This window comes from Orbicella franksi, chromosome 2, assembly GCF_964199315.1.
Source record: "Orbicella franksi chromosome 2, jaOrbFran1.1, whole genome shotgun sequence".
NCBI classification, from domain to species: Eukaryota; Metazoa; Cnidaria; class Anthozoa; order Scleractinia; family Merulinidae; genus Orbicella; species Orbicella franksi.
In genome coordinates this window covers 5,271,792-5,289,787 of record NC_138146.1, presented here as the reverse complement: position 1 = coordinate 5,289,787, position 17,996 = coordinate 5,271,792, and the positions used below count along the sequence as shown (strand labels likewise).

Genomic DNA, 17,996 nt, shown 5'->3' with positions numbered 1-17,996 from the left:
ACTACCTTTATCCTGATGCTTGTGCTTAAGTCGTAGTGAAAACCAGGCTTAATAAAACACTAAAAGTGGTTAAAAATCATGCCTGCCTAAACAGGGAAGAACGAAATTAACTTAATTTTGTTAAAATGAGAAATCAGTTCTACTCAGATCCACCATCTACTTCCACCGGGTTACGAGGCCGGGTAGACACAAGAGAAGATTAGGGTAGGAGAGTTCACCCCCCTGTATAGACCTTACCGTTATTCCCAAGGCAGTCCCTCTCACGCTATTTTTAGAACACTTCTGCTTTCGGAAATCCCAGGGTCTAGAAATAACCAATCATGTGACGCGAATTTTACGTGGACAGCCCAAGCGACTTCACGCGCATTTTCAGCCTCCACGAAAAAATCCACGTAATGCGCTTGTCAACATTATCCGTGGAAGAACTGGGTACCATGTCAAAAAATAACTTGCCAGGGTTGCCTTGGAAATAAGGTCTCTCTCTCACTCTTCATCCTCTCCTGATAGACGTTATTTCATGTCTTAGTTCAAATATCAGCGACGCTTAGAGGAAAATTATTTTGTGTGTGAGTGTGTGAAGTTTTTACGACACACTGAGTACAGAATTTTCTTCGCCAAATAAAAACAGAGAGCTGGCGGGGTCGTTAGGTTCTTCCACTACATAGTATGGTATTTCGTGGTATTTAGCTTCTTTAATTAAGTAGATCTCATGGCCCACAAGGCTCAAAATCGGACGACCGGTTCCTTAAAATAACAAAACTTCTTTCTTTTTAAATCCCTGTTTCCAAGTCGGTAGCTTGCAAAACTCATCTCTTGTCATTTTGAACACTTCAGAGAACTCTTGATCCGTTAGATACGTCTAACAAGACAACAAAAACACAATACAGTCTCAATACAAAGCAAATAAAATCAAACAATTTGCAGGCAGTGTTGTTTTTCCACAAAGGTGTGGGTCAATTGCCCAATGAGAAACAATTCACCACAACTTCCCAAAGTTACAAACACAAAATGATTTTTGTAACAATTTTAAGGGCTATTGGAAAACTTTGTGTGGCTTAAGAATGAAAGCTATCATTTAAGGTTAAAAGTACGGTATCTACCTCGAGTTTAGTCTTATCCGCCCCTCGCGGCAACTTGTAGTTTGTTGTCTTTAGGTCTTTGTATGCGAAAATCTACAAATAAAAATGACAACAAATTACAAGGAATCTAGAGACAGCAGTGGACTACAAGCAGGCATTTCTGACCTGTACATGACACGGAAATTACTTGCAGTCTTACAGCAAAGCCTGAGAAAGGTAGGAAAGACCTATAATTTTCTTCAGGCACAGTACTTCTTAGCCAGCGCGCAGGCTCACCTTTGAGTCATGCGCGCGAGCGGCAAAGAGCAAAGCGATCCGGCGGGAAGGAGTCTGGTGAAGAGGCGCCAAGAAAGTGAGCCGGCTCACTATCTCGTCTCGCGGCTTCGCCGCTCGATTTCGCGCTCGCGGCTACGCCGCGCGCTTTCGTGCTCCAGCGTGAGTTCTTAAAGCAGTTATCCCAAATTTTAGGCGAACAACTTCACATTATAAATTTCATTTAGGTCAAGTTAGACTCGAGCCAATGCTAGTCAGCGGCCTTTCCACCCTGCACTACTTACCCCTCGACTCACCCTACCCTACTTACCATGGGTTTCTGGTCAACTTCTCTATCGTATTCCTGCAAGTCTAAGGGAGCTCTCGAACCTACAAAAGGCAGCAAAAAGCATAAGAGAAACACGTTTTCAAGTACAATTAAGAACTAAGCACTTGCTGACGTACATCAGTTGCTCAAATTAATGATCTATGCAGGGTTTTAAAAATCAATGTATAAAGAAATAATTATTCTAACATAATATTAACAACAAGAACACCCAAACAAAATTTAATAATACAATAAATAGAAAGTAAATGTGCGCAGTGACCAAAGTAGCTAAGGCCTTCGGGTTGGTCATTACCACGTTGAGCTAACTAGCGCAGACAATATGCTTAAAGTGTATTATGTAATTTACTTATTAGATATATGATTATGTAAACAAAATAATAGGGCGTGTAATCAAACAAATTGTTCTTAAGAAACAGCTTGAGAATCTAACAGGTACAGTCTGTATTTCTTGTAGAAATGGGTATAAGATAGTTTTTTAGATCAGTTGGAGTGGTTTCCCATAGTTTTGATGTTATTGTAAAGAAGGAAAAAGCAGCGCCACAATAATTATTATTTATTTGTGACCTGTAAAAGTTGAGGTTCGTAAAAAATCTGGTGTTAAAGCTATGGACTTCAGAAGCAAAAGTTAGTGTTCCAGAGAATATCGCCGGGATGCTTTTTGAATCATATTTAATTTTTTTGTGTAAAGAGACCTACTTTAAATTTGTAAATATTTTCGAGTTTGAAAATTTCTTAAAGATTATAATAAGGAGTAGCATTATTCCTGCTATGAGCAACAAATATGGAACGGATGCAATTATTTTGCTTCATCAAAATCTTAAGCAATTTAGTTTTACACGCACTACCCCAGCTTGTGATGCCTACAAAAACGGACATCTGTAAATTCCAATATGATCAGGCATGCCAGGACCACAGTTTGTCAGTCGCGAGGAAGTAAAACAAAGTACATGTACCTTTTGAGGCAGTCGTTAGGAGACTTCATGTAAGGAACAACGAACAGTCAATACTTGCCTATTTCTCGTGGGGCCTCAATCAGACTTTCCTTCAAATAAAAACAGGTGAAATGAAAATATATGTCACAAAGCGAAACATAAACGTAAAAGTAACATAATGGAAACTAAGTGTCAAATCAGCACTTGTCACGCAGCGCATTTGGCAAGGCAGAAGCGTTGTGTGACAACACAACAAATTGCTGCAAACACTGCAGCATCAAAAGAAAAAGAACACAAAAAACGTGATGGAATTATCAATGAAATTCCCCACCTCTTTTCTTGCAGTGATCTCTCTGTATGAACCACTGTTATCTGACCATAGAAGAAAAACGTGTGTACTTTTAAAGAATGGCCGAGCAGAAACAAAACTAAATCTTTCCCATGGGGTCAGTAAAATTTTAGAATAATTTTTTTTTTAAGCGTGTGTTTTTCCACTCAAATGAAAGACATTATTTTGCTGCTCAATGTCTCAAGAGTCATGACGTCATCATGTCTGGGTGTTGTTTCAGGATGTAATAGGCTTTGATGTCAAAACAAGTCAGCATGAAACCATTCATATGAAAATATGTTCCCTGACAGGTTCATTTTCTTGTGAATCAAACTCATTTTCACATAAAGCTTTTGCTTGAAGACTCATTTTGAAACAGAGGTACAAGGTAATTTGGAAATGGTCTGCAGTTACAGTTTTGGTTCCCTAGAGGGCACAAGAGAGCTTTTAAGAAATACAATGTATAGAACACATTAACCATGTTTCTGTTAAGTCATTGAAACAACAATGGAAGCTTAGGAGAGCTAGCAAGAGCCAAAACGCCAAAAACACAACGGTGCAACAAAAAACTAGGCAGTGACAGTTAACCTTGAGTAAAACACCAGGAATAATAGAAGCTTTTATTATTGCCAAAAAAGTGAGAATATTTTACTGAACACTTACATGACTCTGTATGTAAATTATATCTTGGCTGATAGGCAGACTGCTCGTCCTGTTAAAAAGGACAATTTCAGTTTTAATTAATATTCCTAACTTTCTGCCTAAGTAAGTTACACAAACATTATTTTAATGAAGCACTAAGAATGTTCCAAATAAATAGAGTCATATTTTACAAACAACTCACTTGAATGATATCTTGTTTGTAAACTCCTTAGGTCTCCCCACTCATCCCCCCAAACACCCCCCCCCCCCCCCACGACCCATCACTCAACCATGATGTAATCAAAAGTGATTATTCACAACACTCATAATGATATGCAAAGTTGAAATACATAACAACAATGCCGTTTTCTTGACTAGGTGGGTATTCTTCACACAAGTTATGTAATAGCTCTGCAATAAAATAACACTGAGACAACTTGTTCACTCCATTTCGTGCTCGGTTTTCCACCAGGTTTTCTAGCAGAGCGCGAATCAGGGAATGGCCCACCCTCCCCACCCTCATTGTGTGGGTCATGCTGCTAAACTCAATCTCCCCTAAGCCAAGTTGTTCCATCTTGGCTTAGTCCACTGGTCAATCGTTACTCTCATGTAATGACATTTATTTCAACTGAGTGTGAATGGGAGTGTTGTGAAACAGAATACTTTTTGAGACTGAAAATGAGTTTTCTCGTTATCAAAGTCCATTGTTACCCCGTTTTCTTTTGGTAGGAGAGTATTTCATTTGTCTCGACCATTCAATGACTGCTGGTAAAACTAAGGGGCCACATTTTTGTGCTCTTCATGACAAAACCTAATTTTTATCTCACTGGTAAATTTGTAAGGACTTGCTAAGACCTCTGCACACTTTAACTATCCATTAGGCCATTAATCACCCCACCCCCCGACCTCTGTTTGTGCACACTGTACCACACAAGTAAATAGTACGAACCATACTTCAGTTCTGATTGGTTAACTCGGAGGTAGACAAAGAGAAATTTCCCACCATTTATCAGTTTATTCTCAGAAATAAAGTAATCTTTTAGTTCTGCTCATTATTGTTTGTGTGGTATGTACTTAAACAGTTGTCCACCTGGTAACGTCGGTGAAAGTGGTAGATATTTATTGAGCTGCGAAGTGGCAAGGTAAATAACCACCACTATTAACCTCCATTTCGGTTGTTAATCAAACTTAATGACAATGAATAAATCAGCTTCATTTAAATATCTACACTGTAGTTTCCCACCTCGCCTCCTCTCCAAGGCTGTGTCAGCCTGTATGTTTCCTCTTCTTTCTGAGGTGAATACTTCACTTTCCAATCTGTTGTACGACTTGCTGAGGTTCTGGTGGGAGGGGAGGGACGGTGGCCATCCTCTTCTGCTGTCCACAAAAAAAAAAAATTACGATGGTCTATGACTCTCACAAACTATAGAAAAAATCCCATACTTGTAACTGTTCAGAATGTTGTGGTTAAACAACTTTTATTGTTTAGCTTGAACTTCAATGAAGTTCATATAATGATTATGATTTAAACTATAGAGTCTAAGAAATAATCTCAAACTCTATCACAAACTTTGCAGTCAAAAAAAAAAATGTAGACAAGAAGAATAAAGTACATCTAGGCTAAAAGTTCCAAACTGTAATATGGAAAATCAGCAATAACAATATCCGCTCTCTTACCGGAATTCTGATATCCATCCCTTGGAGCTGCCTGGAAAGCACAAATATATAGCAAATCAGTAAGTAACAAACACAAATGTGCGTAACATTTGTGAGGAGAGTGGTTGGCACAACATGGTGCAATACAGATGCTACATATTACATACCATTCTTGTGCTTGTAAGGCTACACTGCTAGCAGTCAGACTGTTTTTTTTTCTTGAGAATCAGGGAGTTTGGGGGATGGGAGAAAATATCTATACTCTCCCCACAGAAGGGATTGGAATTTCCTGGGGGTGGGGGGTTCTCTAAGACCAAAACATTTAAAGAAATGTATCAAGTTTAATTGGAATTTCCAGAGGGGTGGGGAGTCTGTGGGGGAGGTATGGATATTTTCTGGAACTACACATTTGTGTTACATGTAAGTTTATGATAATAAAGTAATTGATCCTAAGAGAAAGGGCTGATTGCAGGCAGTCCTCTCTTAACCCTTTGGCTTCATTTTTATGCCTTTGAGACTCATTTCAGACTACAATAACAGGTTTTGAAAGAAAACACAAACGTTTCAGTTTACCAACAAAAAAGAGATTAATGACTTACTGAGTGTGTGTCAAGTTCACCATTCTGTGCTGCTGCAAAACTACAATCAGGGTGCCAAATTTCAGAGCCTACAAAGAATGTACAGTACATGGCAAAAGAGTGCTTTAGATTGAATGAACAAAATCTGGAGCCGAGCACATGAAGCTCACAACGAACTTAACACCATTTTGTTTTTGTCAAGATGATGTACTCCATTAATTTGCCCAAAGTTCAGCTGCCGTTCACACTCAAGGTTTGAGAGAGGTATTTGACGAGTCAACTGTTTTATTCAAGAACACACAGACCTCAAATTGATATAAAGAGAGACTCGACTCTGGACCACTCAATCTAGATACCATGGGTGTTTTCCACTATGCCAAACCGACCGGTAAGAGTCCTGAAGAAAATGGAATGGGATTTTCTGATAAACTGGGCCAACCAAGAGGAATGGCTCTTACCATTTTTTTATTCTTTTTCTGAATTCCCTACATAAGTGAAAAGAAGTAGGGTAATGAAACAGTTTGTCCACATGGAACAACAAATTTTGGCTGGAATATTCTGACTGGAATAAGTGGACCCCTCCAGAGGTGATCCCGAATATTCCAGTCGGAAGGAACCGAGACCGATCTTTCTATTTGACTTCCGACCAAAATTTCCAGAATCTTTGGCATAATGAAAGCACCACATGGCACTAAACATAAGGCTTGTGTGCCTCGCCTGAAGATTGCCATTGGATCCTTTTTCACCAAGAATACAAAAATCAGTTTCTGAATTGCAGCATACATGTACATGTAAAACTCCTTACCCTGTAGAAACATCTCTTGACCTTCACCAAACACTCCATGACACCTTGCACATCTTGAACATTGAGGATGATAATGTTTCTCACCTGCCTGACAAGACAAATATGCAGTATTTGTCAATTATCCATTTGTAAATTTATTTATTGCTTTTAAAAGAAGAAAACAAAATAATAACTACTTAATAACCGAGAGTGAGGTCGTTATGGGAAAATCTCAAACTGAGGTCTTGCCATATTGACTGAGCGACAGCGAGGTCAATACCGAAGGCCGAGGTTTGAGATTTTCCCGTAACGACCAAACGGTCGAGGTTATTAAGTTGTTTATTATATGGCTCACGAATTGAAGAAAAAAAAAATTATTCAAGCGGAAGTCGTCAATTTACATCCGGCGATGCACGCGATTACCGATTCATTCATCGTCTCAAACCCAGGGCAAAACTACACAGTCAGTGAACTTCACTACTGTAATTCTTTACTGGAAAAATGATTGTCACAGCCCTCAAAAAGGTATTTTAGTACTGTGGAGCCACAACTTGATGAGGGAGATTTTCCAACTTTTGTGGCGAAACGTCAACGCATATAGAAAAGACATAAAGTGCTTCATACTGGTCCAAACCAACGGTCTTTCGGTGAAAGAAAATACTAATGCTTCAGAATGCACTGCTCAGAATAACTCGATTTTGGCATTCGTTTTCGACAACATATCTTGGCCTTCTTCATTCTGGGACTTATGAATGAACTTTTCAAGCCTTGTGAGCGTCTAAAACTTCCTGCAGGTACCAGAAACACTGCTACCGACAGAAACCGCCCGATTGTTTACATCTGATGATCCTGGAAGCTGATTTTCACTTGCTTGTGTTGAAGCGAGGGAATCTATTTGATGAGAACTGGAACGGAGTTCAATATTTCGGTAATTATTGTGACTAAGATGATAACTTATAAGTTTCTTCGTGGTTTTCTGCTCAGGATACGTGACACATCTGCCGATGGTGTTTTTCACTTAGCGATTTTAGCTTTATTCAACACTCGGCAAACTTTGATTGCTTTTCACTAGTGCTCGCCAAGGTTACCGGTAAGTCAAAAACGACTTCTATATAAATTTTATCAAGGAAAAATCCCTAAACTTTTAGCTACTCGGAATTAAATTTACTTCTCTTACTGTTTTTAATCGGCTTTCATCATTTCAATGCGCTTGAATTTTCCGAGCCGGGCTCTTCCTAATTTGCATAATCCATAATCGGCCCGTGGGCATTACGGCTGCATAATGACCGCTCAGATCTCACTCTTAGCCAATCAGAGTGCACGTTATATCGGCCACAAGCCAAAGCCTTATAATAATTATTATTATTAGCAGTACTTTATTTACCTGAAGAACCTTTCCAATGATATAGCCACCACAACCAGCGCAAGTCACACCAAAGTCAGCTTGATAATCTTTCTCACAGTATGGTTTCCCGTCCCTGAAAAACAAATTAAACTGGCCACTCAAATCAATCAGTAATGTCGATGTTAGCAACTTTCCTCTTATTGGTTCTATCCATTTCAATGGAACTCTGAAGTGATACACCAGGTATATGTTCAGATTTGTTTTGGACCCAAATGTCAGACACTTGACAAGATACATTGTACACATACATATAAATCAGTTTCTTCAAGCTAAACTTATATTCGATGCTTATATACATATTAGTTACATGTATGCAACGCTTTCGAGTGGTATACTGTGGAATATCCCACAAGTCAATTGCAACGTATTTTCTCGGTAAACAAACAAGCCTTTAAGCAAGTTTATATACCAAGAAAATACAAGTGACACATGGGATATCCCACGGTATACCACTCGAAAGCATTACATAACTATTTTATACCATCCCATAGAAAATACAGTGGCCAACACAATCAATGCGACCTTCATGCAGTGGGTCGGGCGTAACAAACTAAGGTTTACAACCCAAATATTGCTGTATTTTCTATGGGATGGTGTAAGGTTAGCTATTAAACTGACCTGCCCATGTATTCTCCAGCAAGCAAACAGCCACATTTTGTGCAAGTAAAACACCATAGATGCCACTGTTTCTCCAGTGCTAGCAAGGACTGACCACTGCGAATATCCTCTCCACAGCCAGCACACTCTAAACAGGAAAAGGGAAAATGCCAATTAACCCACATGTGTGTCTCAATTGTTAATTTGTTTTCAGGTTAGCCTGGGTTGTTTCAATTAAATTGACTGTTTTCGATGGTTGTTTTTGATGGCCAAGGGAAGTGGTCTACTATTTTTTTAATGCAGTTAAATGCAATTTAATGGAGTTAACAACAAAGGGGGCACCTACATTCCCATAGATGTCAGCTGTGTCTATTAAATGTGCATGCACAAAGATCCATGTATTCTTGGACTGAGACATGTTGACAGCCTTCACAGTGATAGCATTTATAGTGAGCGTTATTTTGCACAGGAGCACATCTTCTAGCCTGCAGTACAGGCAGATTAGCGGGCTCTAGTGATACACTAACACGCGCGAAGCACGAGAATGAGCGCAAAGCACGAGGCGAGAAAAATCCGCCTGTAGTCACACCATTGTTTATGTTCTTCCAACTGTTCGCCTGGCGAACGGTTTTTGTTGATTGGTTTCTTTAAGCCACATGACATCAGACGCAAGAAAAAACAAAATGTGTTTGACTCAGGTTACAGGCCTACATGGACTCCTACAGCTCGTGACATTTCTACATTTGCCATTCTCTCATAAATTCCAGCCTCTCAACCTTTTATTTTGCTCTCCACTTGTTTTTGAAGGGCACTTAATGTTGTGTTATCAGGATGATTTTTTTAAAAGTAGAGTAGAGCCGATAGACTGTTAGAGGTCAGAGTTCTGCATAGTTTCAGCTGTTATCTATCGCTTTGTAGAGTTTGACACCTCTATAATTTGCCATGTGCCGAATAGTGTGGTTTGTCTTGCCTCATTTCTATTGCAGAAATGTATCTCTAATTATTCGCTCCGGAGGGACAAAGTCGGTGAGCATCAATGTTGACTACTTGCATTCTATATTGTGATGCCGTGCCCAGTTGTTACATTAAAACTGTGTTAAGCTATATGGCTTTTCACCACAGATCATATTTAGCTTTATCCAGCATCGCCAGAGACTGCTGTAGTCTTTGAGACCCGCTCTGTGTCATCAAAGTTATGTTTCTTCCATCCTGAATTTGTTCGAGCTTTTCATCTCCTGAGCTCGATGTTTAGGTTTATACCTCCTTTGTTCATTTTTGCACAACTTGATTTAAATTTAGCTAAATTTAGATGTTCACGTCTGTTGACTGTATTGCGTCATGTATACATTTGTAAATTGGTTATTTGAGACATTTTTTCATGCCAGTAAATTGAATTGCTTTGTTCTCTCTCATTCTTTCATGCCAATCATTTCAACGGGCGGTAGAGCATAAACACTGGTGTGACTACAGACGGATTTTTCTCGCCTCGCGCTTCGCGCTCGTTCTCGCACTTCGCGTGCGTTCATGTATCACGCTAGAGCCCGCTAATCCATATCATGCTAGAGCCCGCTAATCCGCCTGTACTGTAGGCTACACATCTTCAAGCATTACCCTCCCTCTTTCCACTGTTAGTTCAGTGTGACGAGTGCCTGTCTCCTGTTCCACATAGGAGCTAATAGCCTGGTTTCCAGGATTTGCCAGCCATGGGAGCAGTCTTCATCTAGGAGCTGGCTGCCAACAGTGGAAGCTCCTGGATGTCTCAGGCACCCAACCTCCATTTTAGCGATGCAGTTGTTAACAAAAAGCATGGTTACAATTAGACCTGAACAAAATATTATTTGCAGCAAAACACAATTAAGACGTTACTACACACTGAGCAGACCATTATATTTTAGGCAGTTATTTGCAGATCACATGGTGGGTTCTCTACCAATGGAAAAGTAGAAAAAATAAATCGAATGATAATGAGTGATAGTGTTACAAAAAGTCATGTAGGTCTGAAATTACTCTTACTCTCAAGTTTGGGTCCTCTAATATCACTGCTTGTCTCCTTTGCACTACATTGTTGACACACATATTGACTACCTTTTGACACAACCTTTTCTCCTGGAGGAAATGGATTCCTGAAACAAACAAACACCAGTATTAAATACTGAGTCAACTGCCATTATCAAGTCTTGAGTAATCAGAAATGTTTTGTTTTGGTTTGGTTGGGTGATTCTTGCAAGAATTGAGTATCAAGAATCAAGTGAAGTCTCAAGTGAGTTGAGGCTCTTAATACTCTGTCAGTCAATACTTGTGGGGCCATACTTGATAAAATGTATTCAAAACTAGATTCTCGTAGCATGTAATGTCAACTTACAATATTTCTCTTGTAATCATCATGTGTAACAGCAACACGTACATGTATAATAATTGATATCTGATTATTTCCCCAGAGTAAAATGTATGTACTAAGTAAATGTTCTTAATCTAAAGAGTCTCCAGGTTTTGTAAAATTTAACACTTATCTGGTCTTAAAACAAACTAAGGTTTACAACCCAAACCACAGTTTCACAGTCTGATGTGTTTCAGATCCAGTTTGAACAGCATTAATTGAATCTTCAGTAGCCATTAATTGTAAGAGAGTAGCGGCTGCCATCAATTGTAAGGGACATTCCATAGGATACCACAAAAGAACATTGCATTGCTATTTCATACCATGCCATAGAAAATACATTTAAAGTGGCCAACACAACCAATGCAACACACTCATGGCGTATGATCGGGAGGTTGGACTTCATGTACATGTAGTAAACTAATCCAAAAAAAAACTTTGACTACTCACCCACAAGTGGTACAAACAAAGCATCTCAAATGGTAGGCATTTCCACCAATATTAATCCCTTCACCTTCCACAAACAGATGACAAACAATGCATTTCGTGCCAAAACGTTCTTGGAAATCGTCAGGACAAAAATACTGGTTGTTTTGTTCAAAGAATCCCACATTTGCTAAGTCTGTGCCACACACTGGTGAAAAGAAAAACAGGATCATTAACTTTGAATCTAGGCGCAGACCTGTACAAATCCTACATACACGAAGAAAACCAGTTGATATGGAACCTGAAAACTGTGCATGGCTGAGCTAATTGAAAAAGTACACATATCAATTCTTGACAATTTTATCTTCTTTTTGAGATCATAAAAATTTCAATGAATATTATGAGTTGATTTTTAAGGCATGATGAAATAAAAACTCATTCATGTGATTCATGTTCTGTAGTTACAAAAAACTGGTAAATGAATATGGGTGTACAATTTGCAGGGCTGTCAATAAGGATCGTAGCCCGTAACACCTGTTACAGCTGAGTATATTATGTGCCCTTGATGTTACAGGTGAATTTGCCAGTTGTTGATGCAATTCAACCATAAAGTAACACTTTTGTTATGGATGTGAAGATCAAGGATATTAGGTGGATCAAAACTTATCGACAGTCGGTGAGTCAATTATAATTCTTTTCCAGTGTCATTCAGTAGAGAACACACATTTTTTTTTTAACACAATTTATTTTTCATTTTTTCAAAACAATTATTTTTTTGCAAGCAGGACCTTATCAAAAACAGCAGTGCCACAGATCTATGCAATCAGGTAGTGGGACATGAAGAACGACAGTCCGTAGCACCTGAGGAGGTTTTGGTTTGCTTTATTTTTCAACATTTATATTGGTCATTTTGGGAGCATCTGTCAACACTGTCCAGATTATTACTGCTACATTACTACACTGAAATAGAAGGGAATTGGGATTTATACCAAATTGTAAAATGATTTAGGCAATATTAGCTTTGCATAGTTGGGAAATATTACAGACCCTTGTACATGTACATGGTAAATGTGGTAACCCCCCCCCTGGCCCCCCTCCACCCCAAGCTATGCCTGTAAAATTTCCTGACTTCACTATTTGGCAAGATATGCTTCTCAAACATGGGAGGTTGTTCCAGCCACCTCATTAGATTTATAATTTGCTACTTAGCGAATATCATATAACGGAAAATCATGAAAGCCCATTACCTGTGATTAAGGACAACTCAATCAATCAACTTTGATTGAAGTGTCAATCTTCAAAGTGTGGGTTAATTTCTCACAATATTCCAGCACTGATAGGAGTAAAATATTTATTTGTTTTGTTAACAGTGCCTGATGTTATCAGGTGGTACTTTGCACTACTGTTTCATAAGCACTTTGGCTTAAATTTTCACGAATACAAACGTAAATTTTTAAAATTCCAGGAGTGTGCTTTTCAAGACAACTCAACATTATCGGGCTGAATGCAAATCTAAAACATGAAAGAGCAATCAAGCATAAACAACTGTTTTAAGCATCGATCAATTTATTGATTTACTTCATTCATTCTAAAGGAGACGTGGAACAACAGTCTTACGTTAGGTAAAGACAAAGGTAAAGACTAAAGTCACGCTGAGAGTTACTACAAATAATTACACTGCATTTAACTATGTTTAATTGCATCGGACAATATCTGAAGCGTTATTTTGTTAGTTAAAAGGGCAGAAATATAAACAACGTCTTAAAAGGGCGCATCTCATGAATAATAATTTAAGCTTAAGACAAAGCTGTCTGTGGCCACAATGAATGAAAAGTGAAAGATGAAAGGGCTTACACGTCTTTGGATATTAGGATCGCGAAAGAAAAACGCCACTGAGTTATCCAGTAATCAGATTAAAACGAATTGATAGTCTGTCGCTAAGGCGGTTCATTATTTATTCAAACATCAATTTGCGATACAAAACCATTTAAATCATTTTAGTTTAAAAGCGAGTCGACATGTCAAGACTGTTGTGGATTGGCGGGTTAACCTATCGCTGACAAACTCCAAATGTAAATTATCAAGCTTTACTGCGGCTGCATACGTTTTTGCAAAATCACATCAAGAATTTTAAAACGACGGCTAATCTCGATAAATCAACGGAAGTAACCCATTTTCACGGACAGAATTTGTCCTTCTTTTCAGACAAAAGTATGACCTGAATTTCAAACATGTAATTTTCTGTGCCGAAAGAAAATTGATGAATGACACGCGATACGAAATGGTAGACAAAAACTGAGATTAAAATATGCATACACTTCGGATACATACCCAGGCAAACCAGGCAGTTAGCATGAAAAAGCTGATCGTTGAATCGTAGTGTTTCTCCAGTACAAACTTTCATGCATCGAGCGCACCGAACGGTAGATTCCCTGTCTGAAAATTCAAGCACTTTTTGTAAAGAAAACAGATCAAATGAACCACACTTACTTTAAAAATCATGTTGGTTTTAGCATGCTAAAAAATTTATAACCGGCTCCAATGTGTAAAGTTACATACCCATTGATGTTCCAGAGGTAGGACTCCACTTCAGGGCAAATCCTGTGTATTTTTATGAGCACAATAAAGTGTTATTAAACAAAGACAGCATGCACGAGCGAGCGCCAGTAATCACATTCAAATCCACCCCCAAACACGCACCCACAATGCGTTGCCGGCTACAGAGAGGAAATTATTTCTTTTTCTTTTGTTTTCATTTTTCTAGCTTTCTCATTCATTTACACCGAGCAACCGAGAACGAAACAGCAAAACGGGCAAACAAGAGAAAATAAAATAACCAAGTCGATGAAGAAGAAACAAAAGATAATTTATACTTGCTTTGATTTCCGTTGAGATTCAAGCTACAAGTGAAAAAAATGATTTTTAAAACAAAATATGTTTCAGCGACCTAAAACACGAAATAGCGAAATGACGAAATGGCACTACGAGTGAGAGTCAGTGTGGGATAAGGATGTCTGCAAGCGTTAACTCGCGCTATTTACGGCTGATCAGAGCGCTATTTAAGCTAACCTGACCGGGGCGCTATATTTATAAGCTAACCAAAACGCTATTTGGGCTAATCTAATTTAACCTGAGCGGTGGTTTGATCTTTAAAAGAAAAAAGTGGTATACAATACCAAGATAAAAAACCGCACAAGCTCAGGCGAAGCCTGTTCTTTGTTCTTGTGTGTGTGCTTTTTTTATCATGAATATTATTATTATTATTATTATTATTATTATTATTATTATTATTATTATTATATATCGTACCAGCACGAAGTAAGATATGACTTTGATGAACCACACGATGTTTTTGAATTTCATTATTTAATGAAAAAAATACATGTTTCGGATGAGACATCATCCATCGTCAGTCGTTCAGTGAGAAATAAAATGAAACTATGCATTAAATAGGGTGACAAAGTGAGATATTAATAAGAATAATAATTAAGGATTAAGGTGCTAACGATGGATGATGTCTCATCCGAAACATGAATTTTCTCCATTAAATAATGAACTTCAAAAACATCGTGTGGTTCATCAAAGCCATATTATAATTATTATTTTTACTAGTCAGTTACTTTTGATGTTGTTGCTATTTTTTAGAAAACTGCAAGAAAAACGACTGGACTAAGATAACTAATGTGATTCCAACGACACGAATCAGAAGCGTGTAGAAAAACAAGCATATTCTGGTTGCTTTTACATTAAACTTGCGTCTTTGGTCATTTACTATAGCGGCAACATTTTATTTGTTGCCAATAATTTAGTACCCATGCTCCACGCTTCTTTCATGGCGTGACGTTATACAAAGTGACGATACAATCCGTTGTCATAACAACTAACGACATTTTAAAATCAAACATTTCTGATCGTGTGCTTTTGTACTTGCAAGCTTTAGTACATTGCAAACATGACGACTTTGTGTTTACCGGTTAATTCAAGCGCAGAATTCAGAATTACATTTTAAAATCGCACCCAAGAGGAGAAGAGACTGAAGAAACTTGCGATTCGCGGAATTTTCTTTCTGAAAAATTGTGGTCGCTTGATATCCATGCATATTTCCTGAGCCGTTTGATGCTTCACTCGGGGCGCAAATCACCCATGGCTAGAGAGGTGAGCATTAACTTTTATTTCATTTTATTCAGTATTTTTCAGGTATTTTGTTTTCGCTCTTTCTCTTTTCAGATCTACTAAGTCAAAGACGAGAAAAAAAGCGAAAACAAAGAAAAGCTATTTTGAAAACAAATTGAACTAACGTTTCAACACATGTTTCAAAACCGCGCACTTATGTTTCAAGACTTTGTACGCTCGTTTCATTTCCTTGAAGTTTGCAGTTTTTAGAAGGTATGCAACTTGGTTTAAAGTGAACATGACAATGAATAATTTTGCCTGTTTTTCTCACAAATCGCAGTTTCAACCAGTCGACAAGAGAATCTACAAAAATGCGCGCGGAATCGAAGTGCGCTTCAGTTGGGACACAATTTCCCTATTTCAACCAAAAAAAAAGTCGAGATATCACTGTCCCAATTTCCTAACTTTGCCCCTAAAATGACTGACGAGGTAACAATACAAATACACGTTCATGCGGTCATCTGCAGAATGAATTTCATATAAATCTCTTTGATTTTAATCACAGTTAATTGTTAATATAAAGTATATAAAAATTCAGTTGTTTGTAAATATTTTGCCAATTCAAATTTGAATTCAACAAAAAATGACAGCAATTTCTTTTTGTCACTATAACACCGACCTTTGAGTAAATTTTTGCTTTTTCCCCAGTTGAAAATAATTGAACTAAAGATAATGTTAATAATAATAATAATAGTGATGATGATGATGATGATGATGATAACAACAAATTTTATTGAGTACTTTTTCATACAAACTTGAATCCTGCATGTAACTGAATAATAATAATAATAATAATAATACTTTATGTAAATAGCGCTATTTCCCTTTTGCTCAATAGCGCTTTACAATAATTACAGTTCAAAGTTTACAATTACAAATTTTACCGTTACAGTAGAAGCTAAAAACGTTACAAATTTAAATATTTCTTAGTTACTCTAATAATAATAACGCTTCCGTTTACTTTAGGGAGTGAATAAAAAAGATTTTGGTGTAGGCAAGTTTTAAATACGCTGTCTGCTAGTCCAAGCTCTCCAAACGCGTTTGCTTTAATTCGGTTTTACAAACTGATAGTTAATTTTAAAAAAAAAAAAACTTTGCTAAACTTGCAAACAGAATTTTATTAGTTGCGATGCCCAAACTGAAATGAAATTCTTTTCTTGTTGAAATTAAATGTTTGATGTTGTTGTTCTTATTGCTGTGAGTTAAGCTTTTCCACAAAGCCCCTTGAACCAGACGCTCTAGATTCACAGAGTTGTCTTTTTGAAAAAGACAGTTCATGATTTCTGGAAGGGTCTTGTTCAACATGCTTCTCCAAAATTTGCCACAAATACAGAAAATTGTGCACAAATTCACGTTAGATGGCTAACGAAAGATTGCCTTGGGGGTGGCGAAGTCAAAAGCCCTTTCTTAAGCAGGGTAACCCTTTCAGCACTAGGCTGGTATCTGCAGGCTAGGGGCCCTTCGTAACGCAAGCGTTCAGTTCCAAATAATAAATACGAAAAATTAGCCACCGTCGTTTGCGTTCTCCAAAATTCGCAGAACTTAGTCATTTCACGTTTTTATGCCTCCCAACTCAATTTCGTTTTCCGACTGGAGGAGAACGTGTCACGTGTCATGGGTCAAAACTCACTACTCTTCTGGGCAGACCTTGCACTCCCTAACTCTCTAGTGTCACTGTTTTTCTTGGGGCCAGTCATCAAGTTCTTACGTCAACGAAATGTACAAAGATTTATAACGCAAGTACACAGCCTTTGTTCTACTCATTAAACTTTTCGTTTGGTGGCGTTGTCGTTGCCGTTGCGGTCGTGGTTTGCTTTATGAGCTCTCTTGTTTAGTTTAGTTATATGGTTACATTTTAAACAAGTCCCTGGTAGTCCCTGTTTTTTTCCTAATCACTTGTGCAATAAACAGGCATCTGTTACTGTTTGAAAATTTATTTTTTTGCAAACTATTTCCAGCACGTTAATGATCCTTTTAACTTTCGCCGCAATTTTCCAGAACTCGTTTCGATCCCAGCTTGTGCGCAAGAAGTTTAATTTATAAGTAACAAAACGGAAAGCAAGATGAAATGCTCTCAAAAAAATTCTTGTCGCTGGAATACCTAAACTGTTTTCGCGGTTTATGATTTATTAGCAACAAAAATAAAACATAGGCACGCAAGGCGTGCAAGAGTTACTTTTTTGTATTAATTAAAGTGTCGGAGATAGGAGCATTCATGGAGCTGTTTACATGCAGTAACGATTTGGTTGATTTGACAAGTGTTTTTTTGGTTGTGATGTACAGCAAGAAACAAACTGGAAATTTATGATCTACATGCGATGTTACATCGGTCATGGTAAGATAGCTAAATAGTAAGCCATAAAATGTTTGACTGAACAAGCTACAATAATCTGACACGTCTCCAGATTAATGCAGATA

At 37.9% G+C, this 17,996-nt stretch overlaps 1 protein-coding gene across 2 annotated transcripts; it reads right to left on the bottom strand.

Moving 5' to 3' along the window:
* Positions 1-223: 223 nt before the first annotated feature.
* Positions 224-14,580, bottom strand: LOC145477855 (actin-binding LIM protein 1-like). Of its 2 annotated transcripts, none has more exons than XM_081455697.1 (16): positions 13,965-14,580; positions 13,737-13,841; positions 11,430-11,613; positions 10,616-10,725; positions 8,624-8,750; positions 7,985-8,078; positions 6,622-6,709; positions 5,838-5,905; positions 5,260-5,290; positions 4,826-4,959; positions 3,604-3,652; positions 2,944-2,984; positions 2,692-2,722; positions 1,663-1,721; positions 1,101-1,172; positions 224-859 (listed from the first exon to the last, which is right to left on the bottom strand). In XM_081455697.1, exons 1-16 carry the CDS (start codon positions 13,966-13,968, stop codon positions 746-748), a joined length of 1,311 nt encoding a protein of 436 aa, XP_081311823.1. In that variant the 5' UTR covers positions 13,969-14,580; the 3' UTR covers positions 224-745. The 2 variants fall into 2 exon arrangements, with proteins under 2 accessions (XP_081311823.1, XP_081311824.1); XM_081455698.1 differs by having other exon boundaries at positions 4,826-4,956; positions 13,965-14,578.
* Between the last annotated feature and the right edge of the window lie 3,416 nt (positions 14,581-17,996).

Coding starts and splice junctions, on each gene's coding strand:
- LOC145477855 (XM_081455697.1), bottom strand. Junction 8,751..10,615: donor TAGAGGACCCAAACTTGAGA/GTAAGAGTAATT, acceptor TTTCCTGTTTAG/AGTGTGCTGGCTGTGGAGAG. Junction 4,960..5,259: donor GGATGGATATCAGAATTCCG/GTAAGAGAGCGG, acceptor TTTTGTGGACAG/CAGAAGAGGATGGCCACCGT.